General features: G+C 37.2%; 1 protein-coding gene across 1 annotated transcript; it reads right to left on the bottom strand.

Moving 5' to 3' along the window:
• Positions 1-56: 56 nt before the first annotated feature.
• On the bottom strand, positions 57-1637 carry LOC148392213 (transmembrane protein 42-like). The gene is made up of 3 exons (XM_088386356.1): positions 1191-1637; positions 860-1006; positions 57-777 (listed from the first exon to the last, which is right to left on the bottom strand). Exons 1-3 carry the CDS (start codon positions 1341-1343, stop codon positions 640-642), a joined length of 438 nt encoding a protein of 145 aa, XP_088242482.1. The 5' UTR covers positions 1344-1637; the 3' UTR covers positions 57-639.
• Positions 1638-1662: the final 25 nt, after the last annotated feature.

The following is a 1662-nucleotide window of genomic DNA, read 5'->3' as shown; positions in this document are numbered from 1 at the left end:
GTCTGATCCGATTATTTGTGCTTCATTCTCCTGTTGAAAAAATATTGACTGTTAAATTAATTTGATGTCTTTATTTCGAACATATTTAAAGCATAAAAGGAAGAAAAAATAATAGAAATGAAATAAATAACACTTTAAAGTGCCATATTTAGGTCACAACAAACAATTTCAGACATTTAAGAACCAAATAAGCTCAAAATTATAAGCAATAGTGCTGCACAATAAATTTAGAAAAATAACAATATCACAATATAGGCTTATACAATAAGCAGATCACAAAGATGTAATAAATTTCTTAATTTCCATACTTTTATCTGAATTTCATCTGTTAGATGCAAACTTGTACTTTAACGTTATCTAGGGGAATTAAAAATATTTGCTTATTTTGCCACATTAGAAATTACATTTTTCATTGCATGTCCAAAATGTTTCTTTGAGTATGTTTTGTATTGGAGTAATATCAACATCGCTACCCATATTGCATATCACACGTTTATCCAATATTGTTCAGCCAAAATAAACAATATATTGTATATGTAGACACCTATTACACTTTAATTGTCCTTTTCAACAATCTTGAAACGGGTAGAAACACACACACACACACACACATATGAAGATGTTTTTATGTAAAAATAACTATTCTGTTTTGGCGTCCTGTGGTCGAGCTTGAGGCGTGGATCCATGAAGCATCAGCAGCCCACACAGCGTCAGAGAGATGCCTACCCACCACAGAACTGATTGACTCTCTCCAAAAATAAGCTTCCCCAGTATGGCCTAAGTGCACAAAAAAGAGTTTAATGAGAATCTATTGTCGTTCACTGACTATTGCACCCATTGAGAGTTTGGGACAACTTACCGAGGAAATAAAGTTGCCCGCAGTAGTGGTGGCAGTGGCCCTGGCAGAAGAAGAGCTGTAGCGAAGAGCTTTGGAGAAGAAGGTCCACATAACAGCATTGCAGAGGAACATCAGGGCGACGCACAGCAGCCGCAGTGGGATGTGCAGCTGCACACAAGATGGGACGTTGCCATGGCGACAACAAAGTATGATGACATGACCTTTGACCAGGCGGTATGTATAAATATATTGTGCCCACTAGAATTTTGCTTCAATTGCTGTCTCGTCATTCTAGCAGTTGCAGTTTACCCAAAGAAGTTACAGCACAGCACATATTCAAGACAAGTCTTACCCAGAGGCACACAGTTTCGTCGTGTTGCGCTCCAGACATGCTAGCTTCACACATTTCCTTCAGGTAGTCTGCCCCAAGAGTTAGTTTAGCCGATAAGGAAGCGGCAGCAGCCAAACAACCCGCCAATAAAGCATAAATAGAACCCGAAATCATCTCTAAAGTCGGTGGAGCGCTTTATTAGTTACTTTCATTTACGAGAACAGAGAATCTCTAAAGTTGAAACCAAATTTGTATAAACCGCTGGTTGCTCAGTTTCGAAGCAAAAGTGTATTATAAGTCCATTTAGTACGGTTGATAGTAAAATATTTTATTTGGAATTAAAGAAATATTTTTGAACAATTATAGGAAGCGCTGTATTCCAAAACAAAAATTCAAATTATCTACAGCACACAGAAAATAGTTTGAAGGTAAAATGAAAACATCCGGGTCTTGTCCTCGTGAACATTCATAAAGACGTAATCTCATTACAACC

The sequence above is a fragment of the Syngnathus floridae genome, chromosome 10, assembly GCF_059516105.1.
Source record: "Syngnathus floridae isolate MCC-2025c chromosome 10, RoL_Sflo_1.0, whole genome shotgun sequence".
Taxonomy (NCBI): domain Eukaryota; kingdom Metazoa; phylum Chordata; class Actinopteri; order Syngnathiformes; family Syngnathidae; genus Syngnathus; species Syngnathus floridae.
Note: the sequence above shows the minus strand (reverse complement) of the source record. Positions and strands in the feature narration are given on the sequence as shown.

Bases quoted from the DNA above. Each gene is read 5' to 3' on its own strand.
- LOC148392213 (XM_088386356.1), bottom strand. From the start codon at position 1,343: ATGATTTCGGGTTCTATTTATGCTTTATTGGCGGGTTGTTTGGCTGCT. The intron at 1,007-1,190 runs GTAAGACTTGTC...TCTTGTGTGCAG, and splicing joins ACGAAACTGTGTGCCTCTGG to CTGCACATCCCACTGCGGCT. The intron at 778-859 runs GTAAGTTGTCCC...TTGTGCACTTAG, and splicing joins CGGGCAACTTTATTTCCTCG to GCCATACTGGGGAAGCTTAT.